The sequence below is a fragment of the Triturus cristatus genome, chromosome 12 (assembly GCF_964204655.1).
Source record: "Triturus cristatus chromosome 12, aTriCri1.1, whole genome shotgun sequence".
Lineage (NCBI taxonomy): Eukaryota > Metazoa > Chordata > Amphibia > Caudata > Salamandridae > Triturus > Triturus cristatus.
In genome coordinates, this window is record NC_140595.1 from 611,090,940 (window position 1) to 611,117,933 (window position 26,994).

Below are 26,994 nucleotides of genomic sequence, written 5' to 3' on the forward strand. Positions count from 1 at the left end.
CAACAGGAAACTCCTTCACCTTCAGCCACACCACCGAACTCTCATGGACTGACCATTGTTGCGTCCACTTCACCGTTAGAACACCCACCATCCACAAACACCAGCACCTGCTCCCACGAAGAAACTGGACCAAAATCACCGACGACCAGCTCACCCCCTCACTCAGCAACTCCACCCCAACCATCGTTGAAAACGACGACCCCAATACCACAGCCCAAACCCTGCACAGATGGATTTCCGATAGGGCCAACACCATAGCCCCCCCCAAGAAAACCAACAACACCCACGCCAAGAAAGCCAGATGGTTTACCACCGAACTTCGAGAGTCCAGACACACTTGCCGCCACCTCGAAAAGGCCTGGAGGAACACCAAATCCACAGAAGCCCACAACAACTTCAGAGCCGCCACCAACGTTCACCACCAACTCATCAGAAAAATGAGGAAAAAAGCGATTGAAGACAGAATCTCCACACACGCACACAACAGCAAAGAACTCTTCAACATCATCAAGGAGTTTGCCCAACCCACCAGCGAGTCTACTGACATCCCTCCCTCACAAGATCTCTGCGACAAACTCAGCACCTTTCTCCATCACAAAATCAAGAGCATCTTCGACAACTTCGACAAAGACAACCAACATACTGAACCCTCACCAACCACCTCCAACACCTGGAAGACAGCGATTGACAACTGGACAGCCCTCAAAACCAAAGACACACTGAAGACAATGAAGTCAATCCACTCAGGGTCCCCCACGGACCCCTTCCCCCACCACATCTTCAACAGAGCCGCCGACACCATCTCACCCGTGCTTTGCCACATCATCAACCGCTCCCTGGCGACCACCTCGTTCCCAGACGACTGGAAACACGCCGAGGTCAACCCCCTCCTGAAGAAACTCTCGGCTGACTCCACCGACCTCAAAAACTACAGACCCATCTCCCTGCTCCTGTTTCCAGCAAAAGTCATAGAGAAAGCCATCAACAGCCAACTCGCCACATTCATCAAAGAGCACAACATCCTCGACTCCTCCCAATCCGGCTTCAGAAAAAAACACAATACGGAAACCGCACTCCTTGCTGCAACAGACGACATCCGCACCCTACTGGACAAAGGAGAAACAGTAGCCCTCATCCTCCTCAACCTCTCAGTGGCGTTCGACACAGTCTCTCACCGCACCCTAATACGCAGACTCCATGACACAGGGATCCAGGACAAGGCCCTCGACTGGATTCGCTCCTTCCTCTCTGGCAGAACGCAGCGGGTCAGACTCCCTCCTTTTCTCTCGGACCCTGCACCAACCACCTGCGGTGTTCCCCAGGGTTCCTCCCAACAGCCAACTCGCCACATTCATCAAACAGCACAACATCCTCGACTCCTCCCAATCCGGCTTCAGAAAAAAACACAGTACGGAAACCGCCCGGATCGCCGCAACAGACGACATCCGCACCCTCGTGGACAAAGGAGAAACAGTAGCCCTCATTCCCCACGGACCACGCATGCAACGTGGGAATCATCCTGGAGTCCGAGCTCAAAATGGACCGCCAGATCAACTCCGTCTCATCCTCCTGCTTCCACACCCTCCGCCTCCTACATAAGACCTTCAAATGGATACCCCACAAACAAAGAAAGACCAGCACTCACGCCCTGGTCACCAGCAGACTCGACTACGGCAATGCACTCGACGCCGAAATAAACAAAAACCTCACCCGCAAGCTACAGAACATCAAGAACACCGCCGCAAGACTGGTCCTCAACCTGCCAAGACACTGCCACATCTCCCAGCACCTGTGCACACTCCACTGGCTCCCCAACGAGGCTAGAGTCACCTTCAAGCTGCTCACCCACGCACACAAGCCCCACCACGACACCGGACCAGCATACCTGAACAACCGACTCAAATTCCACACACCCAAAAGGACCCTACGATCAGCCCAGCTCTCCTACTCCTTGGTCCCCCGCACCAGAAAGACCAGATTGAAAGGCCGATCCTTCTCCTTCATCACTGCCAGAGCCTGGAACACCCTTCCACTCCACCTCAGTCAGACAACATCGCTCCCCATATTCGCAAGAAACCTCAAAACCTGGCTCTTTAACAGACCCCCTCCTTGATGGACTGGAACCTGCACCCACCCCCAACCCCAGCGCCTTGAGACCCTTACGGGTGAGTAGTCGCGCTTAACAAACGCTTGATTGATTGACTTTAGAAAGTTTATCCCTTGTGCCTGTGATCCAAATTCCCACCCCGTGCTCCAGGTTTCTGTCTACCTTGTGTTGCAAGCTCTCTTCCGTGTGCTTCTCTGCAGCAAAACTCCCATTCTCCTTTTAACTGTGTCGCTTTCGCGTTTATGTGCTTTTCCCCTCACCCCATGTTGCTCTCGCAATTGTGCTGATTTTCCTTCCTCTGCCCACACACTCCCCATTGATTCTCAGGGCCACCGTCTTTTTTTTTTGTACGTTATTTTCTTTTGGGTGGGGGGAGCCGGGCAGTAAATTGGGGCTTGCCGCATTAATAAAGAGCACTTTTGCTTTACTTCTTTTTCATTTTTTTAAATTGATTGATCCATCTTGAATCTGTAAATGTAAAAATATGGTGTTCTTGCATTCGTAGACATGTGTAATAACTCATGCTCTCACCTACAAAGTGACTCTTCCCCTTTTTAAAAAAAAACTTTTGCCAATGTTGCGCAACATCGTCAAAAGCTGCTAACAAAGTCCATAGGTCCCAAATGCTTGACCTATCTGCTTAGCCAATGCCAGTTTAGTTGTTTTGATTGATGGAGCCTTGGTGGGATTTTCGCTTGACAGCTATCTCATTAGCTCTCTGGTTCAGTGCTGCACAGAAGACCCTCTAAGTGTTGTGAGCTGCAAACTAACTAATTTAGCCGATAAACCCAAGAGTTGTAGGCACAGCCAGATGAACAGCTTTCTCTCACTCTTCTTATTTTACTCCATGCGTAACCATAACAATACACACGTAGGGACATGATAAAAGTAGCCTCGCCCTTGTATACATGACACTAAAAGACCACTTACGCATCGCTGCATTGCCGCCCCTCTAAATCCATACACCAGTGTCTAACAACCAGAAGGGGCCTTTGGTCACTTCTTTCTCTTCACTGCGCGTCATGGACGCGGATACACGAACATGATAAGAGCACAAATCTGGTCATCATGTAGGAAATCGAAACATTTCCCATCTAGATCACAATACACAAGCACACACACAGAGCTTCAAGGCACTTGTTTGCAAACCTACTTCAGGGCCTTTTCAGGGCAATAAATAGTAATAGAAATGCAACTACAATTCATTCCATAGCACTTCTCCTTCTAGGAGAGGCTGCCTTTTAGGAGATGTTCACATCAACATTGAGTACCAAATGGAACAGGACATGACCACCTCATGGCAAGAGATTTTATTTTACGCTGTAGTTCTAACTTTTCTAGCACTGTCTTCAGCCTGATTTTGGCCCCAGTTTCCAAAAAAGGTGTTCCAAAAACTACTCACCTTTACACTACAGCCGCTGCACACTGACCTGTTAAGAAAAGAGAGCAAGAATGAGAAACCCAGTAAAACATCTGCAGCAAGGAAAATACAGTGAGAAATGAATGGCAGGAGAGAAATGGCGATCTGTTATATACAAGAAGGTTGGACTATCAAAGTCCAACTTTTGTTCGCCCTTCTTGATAAGCCCAGTCATATGCTGTCAGGTCTCACATGTTAGTCTGATCTGTTGAACCAAGGTAACAACCACTTCTTCCATACAGGGACTCAAAGCCTACATGAACACGTGGGGATTACTCAAGAGGGTCTCCCAGCTCACACACTGCATACGGCATTAGTCCACAGGGACCCACAGTTTATGTACCGCATACAGTGTTAATCCACAGGGTCTCCCTGCTCGCACACTGCATACAGTATTAGTCCACAGGGACCCGCAGTTTATGTACCGCATACAGTGTTAATCCACAGGGTCTCACAGCTCGCGCACTCCATACAGTATTAGTCCACAGGTACCCGCTGTTTATGTACCGCATACAGTGTTAATCCACAGGGTCTCCCTGCTCGCACACTGCATACAGTATTAGTCCACAGGGACCCGCTGCTTATGTACTGCATACAGTGTTAATCCACAGGGTCTCCCTGCTCGCACACTGCATACAGTATTAGTCCTCAGGGACCCGCTGCTTATGTACCACATACAGTGTTAATCCACAGGGTCTCCCTGCTCACACACTGCATACAGTATTAATCCAAAGCGACTCACTGCTTGCGTACCGCATACAGTGTTAATCCACAGGGTTTCCCTGCTCGCACACTGCATACAATATTACTCCACAGGGACCCGCTGCTTACGTACCGCATATATAAATAATGGGGTAACCCAATCATCATCACCGGACCTGGGAACAATGCGGGAATATAATGAATGGTCGGTGCCTATATTCAACTTGTACTCAATTCAATTATAATAAATATGTGTTGTGTCAAAGCTACAACACTGGTATTGAATCCCAAATAGAAACCACTTCGATATTGTAATCCAGAGTATGTTATGAATACATGCTCAATATTTTTATAGAAAACAAAATTACAGATGCGCCAAAGAAGCAAATATCATTTGTAATGCATTTATTTCTCAATTAAACTCTAAACATAATTTTATGCATTTAGTGATAGGTTGCATGAGGGGAAAGAAAAGAGGGATTTTAGGACGTGCATGTGTGGGGTAGTGAAGGAGAAAATCATAGATTTAGGAGTAGACAATTCAAACGATTTGTAATAATCAACTGGTAAAGAAGACCAGTGTCAAAAGACCTGTCCATAATTAGAATGTATGTTTACAACAATGCTTTTAATTCAATCATGCGAAAATGCATATTCATGAAAAGGTTGGACGAGGTAACAGGTACAGGTCTAGGGTGGAGAGCGTCGACGTTTCGACTCGGCTAACGCAAGGAGGGAGAGTAGAGACCTCAGCTGCGAGTCTTCATCAGGACGGGGTAACGCAACCTAATCCTGATGCCAGTCTGGCATCACAGGTCAGTCAAGAAACCAAGGGGAACCGCAGATCGCAGTCATAAGGTCATGAAAAGAAGCAGGGGTAACTTCCAAAATCGCCAGAAACATAGGAGCCAGAGCTGGGCTTCCTCACCCTTAGAGTGGATGTATCCAGTCACATCCAGGTTATGGGCCCCAAGAATGACCCTTGTGTGATTCAATCACCAATCCTTAGAAGAGGAATTCCGGGCACACTGATGAAGACTCGCAGCTGAGGTCCCTATTCTCCCTAGGGTTAGTCCAGACATTATTTATTTTATTCATCACTAGTGTCGTGACTTGGCTTAGCAATTGTTGTAATGATGCTCCCTCATTAGGAGGATAGTTATGTGGAGACTCCAAGCTACTTGTCTCCACACACGATAATGCGAATGAGAACTTAAAACCTAAAACAACACTTATGACATTTAAGTCACAAAAATCATTCTAAAACAATCTAATTTTGAATAATATTCGCCTCCTCTCTTCTTGATTTTCGCAAGATGCTGAAACCTTGACTTTTCGAGTAAGCTCCCAGGGTTGACCTCACACACCTGCTGCAGAGCGCCTGTATCCCCTCACAGGTGATCGGCGTGCTATAAAAACGCCAATAACATAACCTTGAAACTGTTAAATAGTTTGATTATGTGGTTATCGGATTTAGCCATAAAGGCTGACGTGGCAGCCAGATCCAAATCAGTAATGTTATTTTTACACCGAGGCCAGGTGCTATAGCTCTTTCTGCTAGAAATCTGTAGAGCGCTGTCACCTGTCCTGCCTGTCTACAAGACCTGGGAAGTTGTGACATCCAGTTATGGCAGTGAGATCTAGGGCCATACTAAATACATATCCCATCAACTATTGAATTTATAAAAGCTTCAGTGTTTTTACCTCAAAGAATGCTCAACATTTCTCTCTCTGTCGAATAAGGCACAGCACTCATTGTTACAAGCAAATGTCTGATGTTCCTAATGTGTTTGGTATGTAGGGAGAAGTATGAATATTTGGATTTCTAACGAGCGGCCTTGATTGGGCTGGGGAATGTCTAAAGTAACTTTGGAGAGATAAATTCAGGTACTGCCAAAATAGTAAAATCCACATATATGAAATAGTGTGAGCAGGTAACTTTATGCCCTAATGTTGGATTACTTATCGGTTAATTTCTTCCATATAAGACCATCCCCCTTTTTTTTTAATAGTACTTCAATAATGTGGAACCTCAATTTGCAAGGCGGCCCGTCTTGAGATTTTGTTTGATCACTCTACCTCTAGCTGATTCTAGCTAGTCTTTGACAACCCAGCTTAGATCAGCTGGATACTAGCCTTTCTCACTTTGCTCCGTGTGCCTAAGAGTCAATTTTTATTCTTTTTTCCATGGTATAAAAGAAATTGGAAAACATCTTTACTATCATTTTAGAGGAATATTTAGGCAGGTTATGTGGGGAAGCTCTCGGACAAACTTAATCATATACTTTCGAGTCCGCGATCTTTTCTGCTTTTGCTTTCAAAGTGGCAGCTGCGGTCTAAGATTATTGCAGGCTCACATGAACAGATTTATTAGGCAACAATACTAAGATTAGGAGCTCAGTTAGTGACACCTGGCTTTGTAACAATAAACACAGGTTTTAATACACGGTCTGATTCACTCGTGGCGGATTCTCTGCACTCGGGGCGGAGCCTCTACACTCGGGGCGGAGCCTCTGCACTCGGGCGGAGCCTCTGCACTCGGGGCGGAGCCTCTGCACTTGGGCAGAGTCTTTGCACTTGGGGCAGAATCTCCACACTGAGAATTCATTCTCAGTGAGGAGAGCGGAGACTCCCCCACGAGTGCGGATGCCCTTTGTGAATCAGACCCGTATCTCTGTAGAGCTTGTTTTAAACAAAATAGTGCTATCTATGATGACCACGGTCGCAGACAACCCACAACACCAACGACTGGCCTTTGTACACATCCTGTATGAATGCAGCGTGGTTTTCACTTCTATGCTCGTTCAGTGGTGTGATGTTGGCAGGTTGTGTGACTTGTGCTCCTTGTTGGTGTGTTTCCTTTTGGCCATTGTTAGTCTATATGTGTGTTGTACTTAATTCTACCTCCTGCAGATGCACATGCTATCTAGGAACCAGATGTTGCCAGAACTTTTTTTAATGTGTTTTTAAGAAATGTTTATGCAAGAAATGTGTTGAGAAGGAGACATATCTCTTACAAATGTTACATTTATATGTTTTATGAATTATAAACTATTTAAAATACCCATTCATTAATTACAATTAATGAGGGTTTAAATTGGGATTGGAATTCCCTTGAAAAGTTTCTATCTTTATGTTTTCTGCTTTAAGTTCTATCCCCTTAAAAATAAAATGGTTTTGCAGATTACTGCAGTGCACTAAACCTCGCGACCCGTCAGAGTCCTTTCCCTCCTGAATCTCTGTTCTCTTTATTCTACTCTTTCTCACCTCTTGCAGAAAAGGCAGGTAGCAGGCCAGGAAAACAATGGAAATTTCACCCGGCAGCAGCAACAGATCTAAAAGGCAAAAAAGAGCACAAGTGAGATCAGAACAATGATGTATTCTGTCAGGCTACTAAATCAATTTACACTTCTTATATGCCACCTTGACAGTGCTCTAGGATCTCTGTGTTGTTCATACTGCCCTGGGTTTCTCACAAATTAGCACCAAAAGTTACAGATTGACCCTCTATTTTAAGGCAGTATGGATGGCTTGAGATCACAACAGGAGTGGGTAAAATGGTTCAGGATATGGTCGTTTATCTATAAATAAATTTTACTTAGGATTTAAGATGGCTTGCCCAGATGACATTAGATCAGAAACTGTCACTGTTGTACAAAGACATGCAATAAAAAACTTCGAAATTAGGTTACATTAGAATTGTATAATTGGATCTTCTGTTACTGTGGCATTGTTTACCACGCATGCAAGACAACGCATGCCATTACAACGCGGTTGTTACAACGACCTCCTTGTTACATCGCATACCATTACAATGCAAGTCGGAACAACGACTTGCGTTAGGGGGCAGAAGGTGTTGGATTTAAAATCCAACACCTTCCCTACTGTTGCACAGACAGGAGTTGGAATAGTAAATTACACTATTCCAACATCCAGCGCCCCCTATAGCAAGTTGTTGTTCCGACTTGCGTTGTAAAGGTATGCAATGTAACAACGCGGCTATTGTAACAACCACGTTGTAATGGCATGCGTTGTAAACACATGCAGACTAACTTGCCATATTCCTGTGGCATTGAAGGCAGCGGCGGCTCCTCTGCTAAGGCGGTGGAGCATCACCCCACTTGCAAAAAGGAAAAATAAAATGATAATAATGCAATGTTATTATCATTTTATTTTTTCGTACTGCGCCAGTTTGGTTTTTAATACTGGGCGGGGTGGGGCTGGGCTGTTTCACGAGGAGGAGTGTTTGATGCATCATAAGTGCACATGACGGTTTGGCCGGCCAAACTGTCATGCGCACTTTAGCATTTCGCCACCCAGCTGTGTTTAGCAGCCAAGTGGAGAACTGTCCCAGGCTCCCAGTCCCTGGCTGAGCAGAAAACCAAGCCGCTCATACCAATCATGACGCTACTGCATTGCTGGTGACAGCAGCGTCGTTATTGGCTAGGGGGGTCAGGGAGCCTGTGTGCTTCCTGCTTCCATGCGTCGTGGACAGAAGAAGGACAGAGGAGAGGCAGCGGGCGACAGGCAAGAGAAATGGTTTTTTTCTACCCCGTCTCTCCCCACTCTCCGCGCTTCCTGTACTATTCAGTAGCAGCCGCCACTGATTGAAGGCCAGGTTGAAAAGATACATCCAGTCACTTAGGGGTGTATTTAAGGTTTGGCAGGCTGTATTCCATTCCGCCAGGTCAGCACAAAAGTGTACTCCACCACTCTGGTGGACCTTAGCTCAACATATTTAGAGAATTCCTCTAGGCAGGCAGCAATTTCTGTGCCTCAAGGTGAGTGTGCAGAAGGCACTGAAGATTTCCTGTGTGGACGCCATATTCAATTGGTGCGCAAAGCAAACATTTTTTTTGACTCAAAACTCTATAAATAAGCCCTTACGTTTTTTTTATTGGATGTTGTGTACTGCATAACTATTTAACAACTCTACCCAATTTGAATAACAACTGGCTTGAAGTTTGCTCAGTTTTATCTGAGGGCACCATTGCTGTTCTTATCTGAACTGTAACTCTGGGGGACCATCTTTGGCAAATAATAGATTTTTTTTTTCTTTATACAAACTTTATTGCCTTTTATTTTCAATCAGCGATTCCACAGATCGTGGTACAAGTAAATTCAGACTTTTGCCATGAGCAATATATCACATTGCACATCATACATTCCCCCACAGCTAGGGGCTTTGGCAAATAATAGACTTGAACAGAAATATTGTAATCTGTCACAACAGGGAGCACAGCTTAAGTCGTATGTTATTTGTTTGCCCATATTTGATCTACATGCGTCATAGGTTTGGCAAACCTTTGTTTGCAAGTGGGTCATTGTGGTCTACTATTCACACCTTGTATGTTTCGTTTAATGCAAATTGTGTTACTGTGCTTTACAGACTTTTTAAAAATGTTAATACTTTTTCATTCCTATGATTGTGCTATGTTGTAATTGATCATAAGATGCATTTGGTCCAATCTCATTTGAATCAATAAATAAATAAAACATTCTGTGTCTTCTTGATTAGGAGGGACAAAAGATAAACGTGTGGCCGAAAAAAGTTGAAGTACTGTGGCACAGCAAGCTGGTAAATCATTAACTCATTCCCACCTCATCATTTTTAGATCACGGCTAGACAGCACATGCACTATCTGGAAGAGACAGGTTGTTTTCAATCTGTGGGCTTCAGCCCGCCCATAGGTTTACCAATTTCTCACTCCATTGCCGCTCTCATATCCTTTGTTCCCATTTGTCGATGGCATGGATGCGTTTTTCTTCTTTTTGTGTTTAGGCCTCCCCTAGAGCATGGACCAAGTACTTGTGTCCATCCACTGCTCCCGTTTTAGGAGCTACTTTTTTCTTTATGTTTGAGCACTCCATATGAGTGCTTTTGTTTTCAGGCTCTCTCCCGTATCCCCGTTCCTGTTGCTTCCTTTCCCTTCCAACCCTCTTCCCAGTCTGTTCTTTTTTCCCAGAGTGGTTGTGATGGGCTACATCCACAGTACCGTGGCTACTGTGGAGGAGGCTGAGATGCAGGTATTGTACCTGCACTGTCTGGGCATCGGAAGTGCTGCATGCGCAGCACCAAGAAGGAACATGCCATCTGCCGCCTGTGCTTTGTTGGTTTAGATGTGCACTGCATTTGTGTTTTTCAGGCTTACTTGTCAGTGTCGGATTTTTAGACACATTGTCATGTGGTTTGTTCACTGCTGGGTTTGTGGTGCTGTTTTTAGTATGTCTGTGTGTTTTAGAGTATTGTTTGTTTAAAGCCAGGGCTCAGCTGTAGGAATCTGAGAAGGGTGCTCTTTTGTGCAGAGCCCTCTATTGTGCTGCTTTTTCCCTCATCCCTATGCAGCTCTGGTGGGGAGCCACCACCAGCCGCTATCGCTGCTGAACCGCTCTTAGAAGCATGTTCCCAGAATAGAAGGCTATCATGAGGCTGCGTCGTGCAAAAGGGATGTTTTGAGGAGGTACAAAGTCTGCAGCCTGAGGGAAAATGTGCAGTTTAGCTAAAAGTGAATCCCCCACAGTGATTATCGCTATTTGGTAGCATGTCTTCCGTGTTTGTTTGCAGTGTTATTACCCTTAAATGCATGACATTTGGTAGCAATGAACAAGGCAGGCTTGTGCATATGTTAGTAGGACACAGTTGAACTTACGAGCCAAAACAACACATTTTGTATATTAAAGTGCTTCTGTTGGAAAACATGGTACCCGATTGCTTATGTCAGACCTATAACATGCACTTATAAATGCAAACTACATGTACAAATTGTGTAATACGTGTACTGTGTAATGGAACCACTAACTTTTCTTCAGGATTTATTTTGTGTTTATGGAGCATGACCAGTAATTTAGAGATGTGCTTGTAAAGTGTTATAAAAAGATGCCTTCTAGGCCATCTGTAGTAATTGTGACCTTTTAGCTTTGCAGTGGTTACAGTTTTTGCTCTTCATTGCTACCCCTTTCATAGCAGTCATATGGGACTCCTTCAGACAGTCCTCCAAGAAAACCAAGGCTATATTTACAATGGTGCAAATGCGAAACTTGAGGTCACTTTCTAGTCATGACTTTCATCTGGTCTTCATTTTTTCACCCAATTCAGCAGTAAGTGGGGAACCTGCGCTCGTAGTTCCTATGGAAAAAAATCCTCCAGAAGGTGGTAATTGGTGATCGGGCTCTTAGCTGCTTGTCACCATTTATTTCGCGCCCTCTATATTGAGTGTACAGTGCTTGGACTGTGGAACTTAGTTAGGTAAACAAAGCCAGGCTTCATAGCCCACTAAGAGACAAACCACAATAGCTTGAGTGCAGTCATGCACCATACGTCTTTCTATCAGAGCAGATGTTAAATTGGTGTCCTTGGATGTGGGCTGGTCTTTGCCATTGTTTATTTATACCATGGCCTCAGAAGATCTTTATTGTTCTCGCGAGGCACATGGTTATCTCCTGTGGTGTTGGTTAAGGGAGTAAGCTGGAATGAATTTGTGCACTGGCTGGGCTCCTTCCTTTTATTCTTCTTTTACGCGGCCTTGAGAAAGGTTTATTACTTTATTTGGATAGAACCTTTGATGCTGCAGTGCTTTGGCATGTGATTTATTTTCGGCTGCAAAGGGATCTTCCAGGCAGAGTGCGGTGCTAGGGCTAAAAGACCTATTGGCTGTGCCAGTGCTTGTTTGTTACAGTTGTTACTGTATAAGGTGAAAACTCCCTATGGAGACATAAATATTTGGATGGATCGGGTGCCTACATTATTGAGTTGGGGACCTTGTCTGTTTTTTGTGCACTTTGGCCATCCAAAGAACCTCATTGGCTGACTTCAATGTGGTACATAGATACCTTAACTAGTAGAAGAGTGGTGGGAATTTGTAGAATAATGAAAAATGGGAAATGGTTTCCTTCTATCACTGCATCTCTTTGGAGCTAAGTGGTAAATCTGAATCCTCCTTCAGTGCCTCCTTTTAAGCACATTGAAAGCTTTCTTTAGCACAGAGATCTGAGGCTGCACCAGCGTCCTTTGGTTTTCCCTTTATTAACTTAAGCACAGTGAGCACTACTCCATGGCCTTTACATTCTGTTTTTTAGCACTCTGATCACAGCTATCATCCAAATCCCTTATTCTCTGGCTGATTTCTTCCCCTTTCTCCCTGGGCACAGTGACTTTGGGTGGCACACAGCATTTACTGGTGTTTGCTCACACTTATCATATCAAGAACCCCTCCTTCTATTTCTTCCATTTAGAAAAGTAATCACAGTGGCAAAGAGCTGTTGGTTTTTCCACACCTTCTTTAGCCCAGTGATCACAGTGGATACCCAACCTACACTTATCCTTTTCTTGGTGTTGTGTTGGTATATGGCGTGGTTCCTATTTATCACAATGGTCCTGTGTGGTGCATAGAAATACTAGACTCCTACCCTGTAATCCTTTAGGGTGGTGATCATAAGTGACACCAAAAAAGTGAACACATGTGGCATCAGGTGATCTCTCTCACATACACTCCCCCTTTAAGTAAAGTGTTCAAAGGTTAACCGTCTCTTGTTCTGACTTTGTACAGTAGTCGCAGCTTATCTCAAGCCCCCTCTTTCATTTCATAGCATGGTGATCACCAATGACATCCATCCATGACCCTTACCTTTCCCCTCTTTAAGTTGTTATAAAGCTCTTTGTACTGGAGAAATTTCTCCATCTCTGCTTTCACCAGCACCTTCCGCACACTGATCACCTCCTCCACGGTCAAGGCCAGGCTCTCCACAGGATGACTGAACTCCTGCTGATGATAAAGTAACAAGAGAAGAACACAGTGAATGGAGGCTTCTGGTGGTCACTCCTCGTCTATGTACCATGGATACCTCAGGAAATGTCTTCTGTATCTGGGTTTCACAACACTACACTTCAGCCATGGCTCTGATAAGTGCTCTGCTTTTCTGGTACAAAACCTTTGATCCTCTGCAAGTGGCCTGCAGCTCTTTTACCTATATTTTGCTGCTAGACAGACACCCAAATTATTCTTCATTTTTACATGTCTAAGAATGGAAGTATTGGTTATTGTATGCATTTCCAAATCTCATTTGCATCAATAGTTAGCCATTCATCATAGTTTCTGTAATCTCCCACCGCGTTTAATTGATCTCCTTCAAGCTAACGAGGCAAACATTAAAACAAGTGGTAGTCCAATGTGTACAGAGATGCCTTCTAGGCTGGGGAGGTGAGAAACTGTTCAATATTCTTGATGTCCTTGTGCTTACCAACCACAGATGTTTTGAGTGCCCCTCTATGGCTGGACTCAACTCAGATTCTGTTCTTTCTTCAACCAGAGAGAGGTTGCCGCGATCCGTGTGGAATGCACTTGACCCATATGGTGCCTGGTAACCAACTGCCGACACCCCTGGAATTGAGAAACAATGAAAATCAATGCGGCATGGTAAGATCTCTCTGGACTGGAGAATGCTGTGTTTGCATGCTTCGTGTACGGCATCTACCATAAGCATGTCGCATGGACAAGTTTAACAAGGGAGCTGCAAGTTTGAAACCCACACAGGTCAGGTTTTCATACTCTCCGCTTCTTTAAAAACGCTAGAAATTAGTGGTTAAAATGCTTTGAAACCATAGAAGTATACACTGAAAATAAGGAAAAATTACCTAGTAGTCATTACATTTCTTCAGCAGGCATACTCTTCCTAGATTCATAAACATAGACAATTTTACTGAGTGCTATTGTATTTACCTTTTTTGTTAAAAAAGATTTCCTTTAAAATTAATAAAAATTATAAAAATACTTTTTATCTAATTTCTCTGAAACTCTGAAAAGGTCTGTTCCTTACCGTTTTCTGTAGCCGCTGATCCAATTTGTCCTTTGAAAAACACTGACAGGCTTGTCAGCTTTCACGTCTGGATTATGTTCACTCTGCCAGCCTGGCCCACAGCCAAGGCTCCCCAGGCCTGTGCTACTTTTAGCTCACCTGCAGGATCATAGCACTCTCTGATTTAATCTGGAATCCAGTGGAGAATCCATAAGCACACTACAGCAGCTCTCCTGCAGAACCACACCCAGTCGTCTATCTGCAGGACAGCCAGTCATTCCGGAAAGGGCCCAGACATATACACACTCTTAAGTCATCCTTCCTTCTGTACAGATACAGAGTCTGATTTAGAGTTTGGTGGATGTGGTGGCGGTTCCCCCTAGAGGGCGGAGGAGCATCGCAAGCACAGCAGGTAAACGTAATAGTTATTTTTACTAATTTATTAGAGGCACGCCTGTTGACAAGTGTTGGAGTGGGAGGGTGGGGGCAGGGCTGATCATGATAACAGCAGGATCAGGATGATTTGTGAAGCTGGCTGCCAGTGTGCATGTCTGATTGGCCGGCCCTCTTGCAATTGCCAGCCCGACATGCTCACTTCAGATCACACAAATCCCAGCCATGTTAACCTGCCAGGGGTTTCAGGCACAGGCACCTAGGCTCAAAAGATGCGCTGGGTTAGCCTGCTCAAACCAATCTTGGCGCTTCTCTCAGCATGAGAGCAGCGCCGGGATTGGTTAGGTTCGCAGTCGGACATCATCGTGAACGCCCAGCTCGATCATCCCTGAAGGCGTGAGGCCACACCAGACAGCCTCTGCCGGCACTTCCAGCCGCCAGGAGATTTCCCTGGTCAGCAACTGCCTCCGCGACCCCGCCAGACTCAGGGGCTCTTCCCCCTTCTTTAGAAAGTAGACTGCCGCTGCCTTGCCACTAGGTGGGAAGTGATCTGTGGGCATCAGCTGTCCCGCCGGACTCCGCTCCAGCAGCAGAAAGGTACGCTCTGGCCGGTCCACTAAAGCCTGCAATGCCACTCGGTGCTCCTCGGTGGCCAGCAGCTTCTGCCACCGATCTGGCTTCTTCAGCCTCACGGAGCGGAGCAAGGTCTACTCTGCTCCAGGTAAAGCAGGTGACCGTTGGTACTCGGGACCTTAAGGCAGTGCTTAATAATGATAAGTGCCAGGGCACTGGCCAGGAGGCCACTGCAGTTTGCACCGTCAATTGTCCCCGTCATCGCTGCCAAAAAGACTACCAACCATCTCTCTCGCCTGCAAATGAAACGGTTCAGAATATTCCAGGTCCCCAAAGCTAAAGAAATGGCTGGGGTTTCAGGTATTAGAAGTTGTTAATGTATATTGTATTCATAAACACCAGTTGTTCTGTTCCTCTCTAAATTAGATGAGCAGCGCCATCATGCGGCAGACTGTCCTAAGTGCAGTGTTGACAATTACGTGCCCCCACGAGCACCGAAAACCAATTAAGTGCCGGTGCTGAGCACTGGAAACCACCGACTCAAATTAAGCACTGCCTTAAGGCCTTTGACATTGACAGAGGGACCCACGCGACTTGCCGAAAGAATGCACACCATTTTATCGGGCATTTGTGTTTCATCAGCACATCCTCTGATCACAGGCCAAAAGGCGTCTTATCCGTTGGAGAGATACAGTCCTCCCTTTGTGTATGGGAATACCCAGGGAGGCTTTTCATATGGAAAGAAGCGGATTGATGGGATAATGTAGGAAGGAAAACGTCAAAAAATGGTTGATTGTCCTCAACAGCTGGAGAGTCGGAATGTATGCGTAGAAAGCCTTATGCAGGAGGAGGCCTCAAAAGAGGGGATTGAGATGAAGATGAATAACTGTCTGAACGCCATAAAGCAGTGGTATGGCAATGTGCGGCGCTTTAAAAACCATCTCACAACAGAACATGTAAATTGGAACGAAAAAAATATACTGACAGGAAGGTATGGTTGGGGTAAGATCAGGCATATGCCATGCCTTGAAAGTCTTAGTCAGACACGTTAGGGCAGTGAGCATGAGCATGACTAAAAACAAGGAAGGCTGGTGCGTCTCTGGTGGGCTGGTAGGAGTGGGCTCGAATCAGTCACATATCAGACCTGCTAGAGCTGGTGCTTTATAATATATCAGGCCTGGCCCTTTGAAATATTAAAGCTGTGGCACAGCCACTCAAGCAATGTGTGCCTGATGTCATTTAAAAATGATTTTTTTAAATACGAATTTAGAAACATTCCTGTGTCCTCACCATAACGACAATGCTATTACTGAGTTTTTGTACACCTGGGGCCTAGTTTCTTATGATACCTTAAGCAGCATTATATTCTGTGAATTCAAACATAAGATGTCTTTGTACTGAGCCTATCCTGAACTTGCGTATTTTAAGGAGCACTCATATGTGATGATGAAGAAAAGCGAGGCTTGGTCAAATAAAATATTTGCCCAGGATCACACAGTTTGGTCAAGCGGGGAAGCTGGAATTGGTCAGAGGATTTCTGCTTTTACATTATGCAGTTTATACCTTAGGACCATGTGGCTGCCTTGTTCATGCCATGAAAGTTGGATGGAACTTTAACGCCCACCACTTTCAAAAGTCACTAGCCACCACTGGAAATGGGCATTTGCTGGTAGTATCTGTTGCCAGGGGAAGTGTGTCAGCATAGAAGGCATAGCTAGTGTAACACAAGTAGTCAGTTAACTATAAGATGTATACAAAGAGGTTACACTGTTGTCAGCTGGTAATATTCAGTTTTAGGAACACCAGCTCTTAAAAGGGTATAACAAACAATAGAAATTGACCCTGTGAAGATGGAGATAATTCGTAATCATTGTCATATCTTTATTTGTTGAGTTCTTTAACTCTGAGGTGCCCAAGCCCTTTGTGCAGAGAGATTAAAACTTAGAATAGCGCGGTGTGAAAACCTTCCTTACATGAAAGAGCTGATTCATAAATGGCCAAGTAGCTCTTTCGACATTGTGCTTGCCTGCATTGTAAACAAACTACCCCGGAAGAGACGCAACTGCTCATATTTGGGGTTAATGGGCTTTTTGCCACTGGACCAGAGGGACATTATTGAGTTATCTATAGTGATGACATTTTTTAGGTGGGCTGGAGCATCCCCATGGATGTTAAATTGTGGGAGAAATCATAATTTAACCAAAAGGAGCCTGCCGAGAAACCCACCCATCCACCCATTGCAATTAAAATGAAGAAAAAACTTCCCAATTAGGAATCATGAAAGAAATGGGGTTGGTAGAGACACTGGGTTCACTGGTTAAGGACAGGCCTTGAATATTGGCACAGTACCCACACGGAACAATCGCTAAGTACTCTTGAAAAACATGAAACAATCCCTTTACTTCACAACACAAGTAATTGGTGCATGATATCTTGCATTCAGCAACAAACGTATCACTTTAGAAAAGGCATGATCTTCACGACTGGTTGGGAACCAAGACTGAACCCCCAGGATACTGAGCCATGCTCCAATGCATCCACGAGGCAATTTCAGAGTTCAGGAACGAAGTTCAAGTGAGTGGAAAATTAAGGTAAGCTCCAAAGAGGAAGCAAAAAGGAATACACAAATTAAGTGCACGAACAAATTCACTGGCTAGCTAAGCGGCAGCAGGGCAGCTGAAGTAAGGGGTAATGTTACCAAACACTTGAGCCAGTGCAGGAGGAGGTTGTATACTGCTGTTTTTATTCTTAGCCAGGAAGTCAAGTCTGGCAACCCAGAAGGGTTTACCTGTAATTCTAGTTTGGGCTAATGAGTTAAACTCCAGCTATCTATTTTCCATAACCTATACATCTGTGCTCTCTTAAATTTAAGGGATGCATGGGAATCCTTTACAAAATTAATAATGCCAGGCATAAGGCGTGCTAACTACAAAATAGGTGGGATTTGGGGAAGAATAAGGAGAGCTTAAAGGAGCGGTTTAGGGATGGACAGACACCCACCGACAAAAGAGTAAGCACATTGCTATACACAAACTGCACTTATAAAGTTACTACAGTCAAGAAGGACACAAAACTGCAGTAAATGTACTCCAGTTCAGAGCCAGAGTATGTTCAGCACCACATATGTACAGCGACTGATACTTCAACACCTTCCCATAGAAATCAATAAAGGTAGGGAATTAAAGTAAAACCCCAAATGAAATAATTTTAACTTAAATTACCTTAATGGAACTTTTAAAAATATAAATACATTTAATTTGATGTTAAAAAAATATAAATATAAAATATAATTATTTAATTGTAAAATAATTTGATAACCTTTTATGAATGTATAAATTAATATAAAATATATATTTTTTTTAATTGTTTTTATTTTAATTTCATGAGAGGCAAAAATGTCACAGTGCTCATTCCCTTTCTCCAACCCTGCAAGCATCATGTCCAGGGGATGTATGTTGATACATCGCGCACCATTACATCGTGCGATTTTACCACGCGTTAAATACATCACAAAGTCCACAACATTGTCAATTTTAACATCGCACGTTGTTGCAACGCCAATGCGTTGATTGCTATTGGCAAGTGCATAACATCGCAGAGTACTAACTCGCACGTCATCACAATGCGTTCCATGTGTCCTACCACAGTTTTTGGATTATTTTGACCCAATGCGTGATCCCGCCTCTAACCCCTGGCCCCCCTCGCCCTCCACCCGCCGTCCCCACGACGCTAATTCTTTAGGAGTGCGTGACATCGAGGGAGAGGCACTCAGCTGCTACTGAGTGATATTTGCATTTCGAAATTCCTAATCTCATGAGCAGGGTACAGCGTTTCAGCTGTTTCTAATATTCAAATATTGTGTTCCCAGCACTCGGCTCTAGCCCAAAACACGGTAGACTGCGTTTATAGTATCTGCCACTTGGTGGCAGTGGAGTCAGACTTTGAAAGAACTGCTTGTGTCATTTTTATGTGCAAAATTGTAAGGATGACGTATTTGCGTGAATCCGAGCAATTAATGAATTGGACTGCCCACGACAAGCCCATAATGGTTTACAGACCCTTCATGACCTAATGTGACGCCATGGTCTCCATGTAACAGAATGGTAAAATCGGAGGTGTGCAAATTTGCCCAACTCCATTTCGCCAACATTACGAACCTCAAAAAGCTGACAAATTAAAAACAAGCATTGGCATAGCCAATAGGTCTCGCCTTTGGGACCTTATAAGTGTTTAGCCATGCAACAGTTGCATAACTAAATACTTAAAAGGTCCCAAAAGCGAGACCTATTGGCTATGCAAAGAGGCCGTGTGGCTGCGAAAGTGATCACGATCAAACATCAAAGCGGCCGCGAAAGTGAAAGTAATCGCGGTAAAGCGCAGCGCGCGTGCCCGCGCACATGCACTGTAGCTCTAGGCTGGCCTGGTATCACTTTTTGGAGCACTCTCAATAAGTCTCGCCAGACCAGCGCATGCGCTGGGTCAGGCGAGACATAAAAAGTTAGGGGGAACGTTAGTACTTCAAAAAGTTGCATCTTGCTGTATCTTGCAAAATCCTTCCACAACCTTGCCAACTTTTGAATGTTATAAATCTGCGTACTTCAATCAATTTTGCCCTCAGATTTAAAGTATACAGAGCCCTAAAATCAAGGTTAGTTTAGAGTCCTGGTGCCTTCCAGTGATCAAGGACAGGCAAGGATGCCTAGAGCAGGTTCCAACTTTTGCAGGCATGCTGTGGGCATACTTTGTATCCACGCTCCTGTAAGTGTCCACTGGTTGTAGAGTAGGGACGTCATCGCTGCAGCACAGTGTCCTCCCCAAAGCGCCTTTAGAAACATGTTCATCGTTAGTAATGCTAATAACAAGGAATACAATATCATGCCCAGAGGGATCCTACACCAAAAGGGGACTGGCTCCGATATGGCCTAGCTGCCAGTGTAGCCGACTTTGGAGCTGGGGAACCGTGTTCGAGTCTCGGCAGGGACGCTTAAGTGAATTAATTTGTTTTGACAGTTTTAAAATATTTTCACTGGCTTTATTTGTTTTAGGCTATCCAGTATGACTTTGCCCTCCAATGGAGCATATCCTGTTCACCATCACCATCACTCCTTACATTCTTCAGCGAGTGCTCTTCAGGCCTTTAAATGTTGTTCTTATCTTGTCACATGTAATGTGCATTCAAAGACAGAGGTTAAGGTGCCGATTACGATCCGGTAAAAACCGGGTACGAACCGTCGGTCGGAGCGTATTCTCCGTCCGACTCGTACCCGGTTGTAAAACATTACAAACATGGAATTACGATTCGCACGGAAACACCATTTCCGTACGAATCGTAAAAAACACCGACCGACGAAAATATGCATACGAATGTGATCCGGGAATGCTGCGACGTGACGTCGGGACGCTTCTAGGCAGCGTTTCACGACCCAGGAATTACGATTCGAACCGACAGCAGTCCGGACGGCAATATTTTCACGGCACCCAAAAAGTGCCGCAAATGCGAAGTACGGCGCGAAACGACCAGAGTAGGTGGCCCGGTAAGCGCCGTACCCCCCCCAGCCCCCGCATGTACGCGCCGTACCCCCCCCAGCCCCCGCAGGTACGTGTCGAACCCCCCCGTGTATGTACACCCGAGTACGTGTCGAACCCCCCCGTGTATGTACACCCGAGTACGTTCGAGTCGTACCCCCACCCGTGTATGTACACCCGAGTATGTTCAAGTCGTACCCCCACCCGTGTATGTACACCCGAGTATGTTCGAGTCGTACCCCCACCCGTGTATGTACACCTGAGTACGTGTCGAACCCCCCGTGTATGTACACCCGAGTACGTTCGAGTCGTACCCCCACCCGTGTATGTACACCCGAGTATGTTCAAGTCGTACCCCCACCCGTGTATGTACACCCGAGTACGTGTCGAACCCCCCGTGTATGTACACCCGAGTACGTTCGAGTCGTACCCCCGTGTATGTACACCCGAGTACGTTCGAGTCGTACCCCCACCCGTGTATGTACGGTGCGTACCCCCAGCGCGTACGCACCGTACATACACGGGTGGGCGTACGACTCGAACGTACTCGGGTGTACATACACGGGGGGGTTCGACACGTACTCGGGTGTACATACACGGGTGGGGGTACGACTCGAACGTACTCGGGTGTACATACACGGGGGGGTTCGACACGTACTCGGGTGTACATACACGGGGGGGTTCGACACGTACTCGGGTGTACATACACGGGTGGGGGTACGACTCGAACGTACTCGGGTGTACATACACGGGGGGTTCGACACGTACTCGGGTGTACATACACGGGGGGGTTCGACACGTACTCGGGTGTACATACACGGGTGGGGGTACGACTCGAACGTACTTGGGTGTACATACACGGGGGGTTCGACACGTACTCGGGTGTACATACACGGGGGGGTTCGACACGTACTCGGGTGTACATACACGGGTGGGGGTACGACTCGAACGTACTCGGGTGTACATACACGGGGGGTTCGACACGTACTTGGGTGTACATACACGGGGGGTTCGACACGTACATGCGGGGGCTGGGGGGGTACGGCGCGTACATGCTGGGGCTGGGGGGGGTACGGTGCGTACATGCGGGGGCTGGCGGGGGTACGGCGCGTACATGCGGGGGCTGGGGGGGGGTACGGCGCGTACATGCGGGGGCTGGGGGGGGGTACGGCACGTACCGGGCACCTGTTTGGACGTCTCCATGGTTGTTATAGGAGTTCGGTGCGGACGGTCTTTTAACCATACGGTTGTACATTCGGACGCCCGGGACGGATCGTGATTCCCCGGTCGGACTTCGCTTTTCACGTTTGTACGGTAAATCGTACGAGGACGTGTCGGACACTTTTTCCGACCCGAGGACGTGTGGGGAATTATTCCCAATGCGATTCGTATGGTCTTTTTCCCATGCGAATCGTGATTGCCAGTTCGTACGGCACTTGTACGATTCGTACGGTAAAAAGACCGGATACGAGTCGCACGGGGAATTTTTTTACCGGATCGTGATCGGCACCTAAATGTCAAGCTCTGCCTCCATCCACCCATCATTAATCCACCCACCCTTTCATCCATCCATCCACCCATCATTCATCCATCCATCCACCCATCATTCATCCACCCACCTTTTCACACATGCATCCATCCACCCATCCACTTCATCCATCCATCCACTTCATCCATCCATCCACCCATCATTCATCCACCCACCCTTTCATCCACCTATCATTCATCCATCCACCCTTTCATCCATCCATCCACCCATCATTCATCCATCCACCCTTTCACCCATCCATCCATCCACCCACCCATCATTCATCCACCCACCCATCATTCATTCATCCACCCTTTCATCCATCCATCCACCAATCATTCATCCATCCACCTTTTCATCCATCCATCCACCCATCATCCATCCACCCTTTCATCCATCCATCCACCATTCATCCACCCACCCCTTCATCCATTCATCCACCCATCATTCATCCACCCACCCTTTCATCCATCCATCCATCATTCATCCATCCACCCTTTCATCCATCCACCCATCATTCATCCACCCACCCTTTTATCCATCCATCCACCCATCATTCATTCATCCATCCTTCCATCCGCCCATCATCCATCCACCCATCATTTATCCACCCACCCTTTCATCCATCCATCCACCCATCATTCATCTATCCATCCATCCATCCGCCCATCATTCATCCACCCACCCTTTCATCCATCCATCCATCCAACCATTATTCATCCAGCCAGCTTTCCACACATCCATCCTTTTGTGCCGGACATTTTTCCCTAGACGAACAGTGTTTAGTTGATGGGCTTCACGAAAAAAACTTGGTGTGCCGAAAACCAAGCAATGATGACATCGCGACAATGATATAATCACATCATAATAACATCGCGTGACTGCAATAACATCGCGTCTACAAATGATGCGTGCCAGTGTCTAAATAATAAACAATGCTATTATAAGCAATGCTATTATAACATCATTAATTATTAATGTATTTTTGTATTTTTGTTTCGCATTAACGTTTACATCGACTAATGATGCGTGCCAATGTCTAAATAATAAACAATGCTATTATTATAAGCAATGCTATTATCACCAAACACCAATGACTGCAATAATATCGCGTCTACGTGCTATTATAACATCTTGCGTGACTGTATACATTTTTTTTTGTCGTTTTGTTTCGCATTAACGTGTGCGCGATGCGTCCCAATGTCTTAAATAATAAACAATGCAATTATAATAAGCAATGCTATTTTAACATCTTTACGGTCTGTGCATGCTATTCGCGTGACTGCTATTATAACATCATAATAACATCGCGTGATTGTGCCGGACAGTTGTAGAGGAACATCGCATTAACGTTTACATCGTAAGGTGCGTTGTTCTGGCTTACGTTGGTATGCCTTACGATGTAAACGTTTCAGCGTTGCTGTGCCTTACGATGTAAACGTTATTGCGATGTTCTAATTGCGTTGTAATGTCCTCGCGAAGTGATCACTTCGTTGCGATGGGTGTTCGCCTGTCCAGGTCCCAATACCAGATGTTAGCATTCCCACTATATATTTAATTAAAATAGAATTCAATTACTTTTAATTAATGATATGCATCACTTTCATAATAATTATTAATAAATAATATTTTCTTTTCTTTTGGTAGGATTTTTAAAATTCAAATTTCAGATTTTTAAAAATGTATGTAATTTAATATAATTACATTAGTTAAAAATGTAATTCAGAATTATGCTAACGGTGGTGCAGCATTTTAATATTTAAAATATATATATAACATGAATTTGCATTAATATTTTAGATACATTTATTTTTACTTTTAAGTTTTTAAAAAAAACATATTTTTCCATCTACTTTACCATAGGGAGACCTCTGCTACCTAGGTGTAGGTCTCCTTATGATAAAGAATAGGGAAAAGGTAAAATGTTTATTACACTTTAAAAAAAACTAGTAAAACATGTTATGTTGAATATTACTGTAAATTAAGTTCATATAATTATTTAATGATATAACAAAATAAAAAATGTTATAGCACTATTAAATTAAATTTCAATTAACAATTTAATTTAGATATTTTTATTTAATGTTTCTAAAGATGGTTTAAGAAAAAATACCCAACTAAAGTAAATGTATATATTTATAATGTATTAAAAATTAAAATAGTATTTGTATAGAATTGATTTAAATAATTAAATTATTTTTTCACAAATTAAAGTTACATTTTGTTTTAAATTAAAATATTTACGCATACAATATTTTTTCATGATATATACAATTTTACCATTAAATTATATATTTGAGAAGTTGAAATAATTTAAGTTAACATTTTGTGCCGATTGGGTTCTATTTTAAGTCCCTACCTCCATTATTTTCTATTGGAGGGTGTGGCACTATCAGTTATTGACCTTGTGTGGTGCTTGACTTACTCCTGCTCCTTTTTTGCAGTAGTAACTTTATACTCCTAAATTTTGCCACACTATTTCAGGGTGTGGAGACATGTGAGTGTACATTTTTGAGTAACTTTACATGCTGGTTTTTGTAAATAGCCCAAAGTAGTAAAGTTATTCAGAAGTGCAAAATTAAATGTTCTAATAGTAAATTTAAATATATCCATTTACTTGTGTGATTAGGCCCCACTGTGTTTCTTCCACAATAGATGGAGTATGCCAATTTACTATTGCTGCCGCCATCTGGGGGTCCATGGAAATTCTGGGGCCTATTACGATGTCGGGCGGACTTGCGTCTGCTCAACACCGTCTCGGAAACGGGACCGACTGACCTCCAGTCGGTGGTCCTGACTACCTGATTAGGATGCGACCGAACACTGTTCAGTCACATTCCGACATTTCCTTATGGAAGCATGTGTTACGCCCATAAACCGCTCGTAGTACATGCTCCCATAGAGAAATGGGATGTGGTGTTAATCCCTGCACCCCAAGGCAGGCACCTCAAGGGGCCCCCTCGGCCCCAACCGGAGGCCCCAAGGGAAAGGGAGCCCTACTGTGGGCCCCCAAACACGTTTTCTGACAGGGTTTCCATGTCGGAAAGGCAGGAATGGAAACCCTGCTGGAAACTGTGCATCTGGATGGCCCTGCCGGATCTGTGCATCTGGATGGCGTAAACAGCAGTCTATTTGGATTACGTGCTGGTTCTGACTGGCCGACGGGCCCAATCAGCCCGTCGGAAGCCAGCCGGAATGACCGGCTGGTTTCAATTCCGACTGGCTGAATCCAAATCAGCAGGTCGGAATTGAAACCGACAATGTCGGCTGTAAGGTCTCCGACCTGAGGTCGGAGGCCTTACGACCAACTTCGTAATAGGCCCCTATGTGTCAGGGCCTGATTTATATGTTGGCAGGAAGGGAACTCCGTCGCAAAGGCATCAGAGTTCCCTCTCCGCCAACATAGTGGTCCGCCCACCCAATCTCTATGCAGGCGGACCCTAAGTTTGGGCACGGTGGACACTCATCCCTCTCCACCGTGGCAAAACTTCTCCGGTGGCCCTGCATAGAGAAATGTCCGCATGTCTGCCCACCAAAATAGGATGGGTGGACCTACATGTTTTAGGTCGAGCCTATGCAGTGCGAATGCGCTGTCTCTCGACATGCTGTATCTTCTTTGTGGGCTTTTGGCACACCCATTGATTTTCATTTGTTATTTTATGTGCCATTCTCAAATGTGGGCTTTTCATTGGTACATTAATTGTATTTGTCCCTTCTTTGTGCGCTTGGTTTTCTCCCATGGCGACTGGACCTATTGCATGTACTCTTCCCACCTGTCGATTTATACTTGTTGCGGCGCACTATTTTTGTTTATCCTTTCACTTGTGTTTTAGGAATGGGGTGTTCTCTGTGCTTGTCTTCATCTGCCAGAGATAAGGCTACGCCTTCCAGTAGCTACTATGCCCCTAGTGTCTAAAAACATACCAGGCAATAGGTGCCAAGAAAGAGCACCATCAATGGAAAATGCTAGGTGGCAAAAAGACTTCCCAAAAGATTGAGACAGGTGGGAGAGATTCTAGGGTTGATGAAAAGCTGGAGCTGAAAGTAGATCTGAAGCCAGCGAAATACACAGATGCAAGAAGGACCTGGGAAATATTCAGAGGTCTCTGGCCTCCAGCTCTTCCAGATGGACACCCCACCCTAATGTGGAGGCATCTTTTACTACTGTGGCTGCTGCTGATAGTAGGCAGAAGGACTTGCCTCATGACTGGTTCTCCAGTACCCAACACCAAAGGAGGTACGTTGCAGTGTCCTGTGCAATCCTGATGAGATTCACACATGTTGGAACCACTGCAGAAGAAGGCACCACTGGAGAGCTCTCCTATACTAGTGTGCATGCATGACTTAAAGTATGCAGGAAAGCAGCATAGTAAGCGGAGGACCTTCAGGACTGGAATCCAAGCTCCCTCCCTAAACACCAGAATCCTATCACAACTGTCCGGAATTCTCTGGGGAGAAAAAAAGACTTTGAGAGATATCATGTCCAGTACTGCCCCTACTTCTCCTGGAAATCTACATGGGTGGAAGTTTGATGGAAAAGCCTAAGTTGAACAGCAGAGAGGATGTGGTGTTCATGTGGTCCAACAGCAATAGTGGTGAGCCCACCTCTAGCAGCCAATCATCCAGAGATGGAAAATCTGAGATTACCGACCTGTGCTGGTGTGCAGCAGCCACCACCATCACCATACATGTTAACCTGAATAGGAAGACTGAGCATTGGTAGTCAGTAGCGCCTACCACAATTCGCAGGTACCTTCTGTGTGGCTGCAGTATCATTATGTGGAAATAATTGTCCTGCAAGTCAAGGGATACTGTCTAGTCTTTCAGTTCCAGCAACAGAAGCACCTACGTTAGGGATAGCATCATGAATTTTTCCTTGTGAAGGAAGGAATTCAAGACCCTCAAATCTAGGATCAGATCAGATTGCCTTTTTTCTTGGGAACAAGAAAGTAC

General features: G+C 45.1%; 1 protein-coding gene across 2 annotated transcripts in view; it reads right to left on the minus strand.

Annotated features, from left to right (window-relative positions):
* SPIRE2 (spire type actin nucleation factor 2) overlaps positions 1-26,994 on the minus strand; it is a 256,806-nt gene that overhangs the window by 31,015 nt on the left and 198,797 nt on the right. Inside the window, exons 10-13 of one of the 2 annotated variants that reach the window (XM_085638754.1) lie at positions 13,467-13,606; positions 12,854-12,991; positions 7,497-7,564; positions 3,510-3,537 (exon numbers count right to left, since the gene is read on the minus strand). In XM_085638754.1, the coding sequence (XP_085494880.1) occupies positions 3,510-3,537; positions 7,497-7,564; positions 12,854-12,991; positions 13,467-13,606 (374 nt within the window). The remainder of the gene's footprint in view (positions 1-3,509; positions 3,538-7,496; positions 7,565-12,853; positions 12,992-13,466; positions 13,607-26,994) is intronic. The other variant, XM_085638755.1, reaches the window with a different exon arrangement.